This window comes from Octopus bimaculoides, chromosome 10 (assembly GCF_001194135.2).
Source record: "Octopus bimaculoides isolate UCB-OBI-ISO-001 chromosome 10, ASM119413v2, whole genome shotgun sequence".
NCBI classification, from domain to species: domain Eukaryota; kingdom Metazoa; phylum Mollusca; class Cephalopoda; order Octopoda; family Octopodidae; genus Octopus; species Octopus bimaculoides.
In genome coordinates, this window is record NC_068990.1 from 3,943,807 (window position 1) to 3,946,228 (window position 2,422).

The following is a 2,422-nucleotide window of genomic DNA, read 5'->3' on the forward strand; positions in this document are numbered from 1 at the left end:
TATATATATATATATATTTAAAATAAAAACAAATGACATTTAAAATTCACGACTGTTGTTTCAGTGGAATTTTATTTATTTATTCATAGTAGATTACATCATAACATAGAACCCACCATCATCAGGCAAAATCTTAAACAGGTGAGATTTCTTACCTCGATTTGGACCAATCCAACGTCAGGAATCTGAATGCCGAAAGAAATGCTGCTAAGCATTTTGCCCGACGGGCTAATGATTCTGCCACCTTGCCTCCTTATTTCTATAATATTCCTTTCTATTATAGTCCCAAGATCTGAAGTTTGGGAGAAGGGGCTAGTCAATTACAGTGACCCCAGTGTTTCACTGGTACTTATTTCATCAAGCCCGAAAGGATAAAATGCAGACTCGAACTCAGAGCATGCAGACAGGCAAAATGCCGCAAAACACTTTGGCAGGCGTGCTAGAGATTCTTCCGGCTCGACGTCTCATTCCATAATTAATATTAGTTTCAAGTTTTGGCACAAGCTAGCAATTTCGGAGTAGGGGTAAGTCGATTACATTGTTCCCAGTACGCAGCTGGTACTTATTTTATCGACCCCGAATGGGCAACAGGCGAAGTCGACCATGATGTAATTTCAACTCAGAACGTAAAGATTGACGAAATGCCGTTAAGTAATTTGTCTGGCATGCTAAATTTACAATTAATGTTAATTTTAGGCAAGGCGGTGAGCTGGCAGAAGCGTTAGCACGACGGCAAAAATACTTAGCTACATTTCGTCCGTGTTTACTTTCTGAATTCAAATTCTGCCGAGGTCGGCTTTGCTTTTCATGCGTTCGAGGTCGATAAATTAAATAGCAGTTGAGAACTTGGGTTCATGTAATCGACGTACCTCTCTCCCTTCCGAAATTGCTGGCTTTGTACCAAGAGTTGAAACCTATATTAATTGGTAATTGATATAAACTGATACAAACTAATTATTTATGTCTTCATGAGTATGTTGTATTCATTTATAACTTGTTTCTTTTTCTCTTTGTAGAAATGGAATGATCCGTCTTTAACATGGTATCCTATGCAACATAATAATGTCACCTTCATACTTCTGCCCAGAAAGCGAGTTTGGAGTCCAGAAATTATCATTGATAACATGTAAGTCTTTATTTGTACTATGCACGCACGTACACACAACCACCACCACATGTATGTACACGTATGTGTGTCTGTATGTATTATATATATATACACACATATATATCGTTCCCTTAATCACAATATATCTAATACGGGTTGTGACTCGTTACCCAGCTAGAAAAAATGTTTTCCTGAGGTTAAAATGTAGTGACATAGTTCTGTATAGAACAGCCACGTTAAAGTGGCAAAATGTATTAGTCTAGTATTGTTACTACTTACATCTCGTTTAGAGATTTTAGAACTAGCTACTTTGCACGTTACGAAAACAGCGGCTGTCTGCCGCTTCTATGTTTATATACTGTGAGTAGGGTCGACTGACTGCCATCTCTAACAGGCAGGTATCTAGTATCGATGAAAGGTAAAGACCCAGAAACCATGGTCTACTGGTCTTGCCAAGCTGGAAGGGAGTGGTTCGCTCCTTTACTTACAATGTATCAGACACAGGCTATGTGTCGTTAACCAGCTGGAAAAGATGTTTTCCTGCGGTTCTGTATAGAACAGCCACGTTATAGTTGCAAAAACTATTACAATATATAAATATGTGTATGTGTGTACATACTAAGCTGTATATTTTGAAGACCTTTAAAAATAACTGCATAAATATTCATTAATGTTGAACTCAATACTAAATTATAGTATCAAAATTAATATGAAATTCATTTTGACTAGACTCGGCAGATGGCTTATTCAACAAACGGTGAATAGTGTTTATTTACATACAAATTGGACAGCTTCATAAGAAAAAATTGTGTAAGTATTGTGTAAGAGATACGAGGAATATTTTCTAAGTAAGCGGAGAAGTCTGCTTTAATACCGAAGAGTAAAATTCTCGTAATAGTAAATGTTTAAATGCTCGTGAAGTGAATGTAAGTAGGTAATAAAAGAAATTAATTAAAATTAGAGGAAAGGTCATGAAAAAGTCAAATTAAGTAGGGAAATCGCGAAGGTTTTATTTTTATTGAATTTATCGGAGACGAAAAGAATATCAATAAAGCTGATAATTTGCATTCGAATATTCTCCCTGTGTCTGAACGTGTGTCAGTACATTTGCCTGTATGTAACTTTGTGTGTGCGTGTGTGTGTATGCGTGTGGACTTGTCTATGTACGCCTAGTCTTCTACTGTATGTGTGAGTGTATGTGTTAATTTATTTGCGTAAACTTTTAGAAGCCATGAGGGTATATTGAATTGACACAGTAATTTTACACACACACACACACACACACACACACACACACACACACACACACACACA

At 36.7% G+C, this 2,422-nt stretch overlaps 1 protein-coding gene across 4 annotated transcripts in view; it reads left to right on the forward strand.

Annotated features, from left to right (window-relative positions):
• Positions 1-2,422, forward strand: part of LOC106869052 (neuronal acetylcholine receptor subunit alpha-3) — a 718,416-nt gene that overhangs the window by 703,573 nt on the left and 12,421 nt on the right. For all 4 annotated transcript variants that reach the window (XM_052971014.1, XM_052971015.1, XM_052971012.1 and 1 more), the window contains one exon: positions 1,017-1,126. In XM_052971014.1, the coding sequence (XP_052826974.1) occupies positions 1,017-1,126 (110 nt within the window). The remainder of the gene's footprint in view (positions 1-1,016; positions 1,127-2,422) is intronic.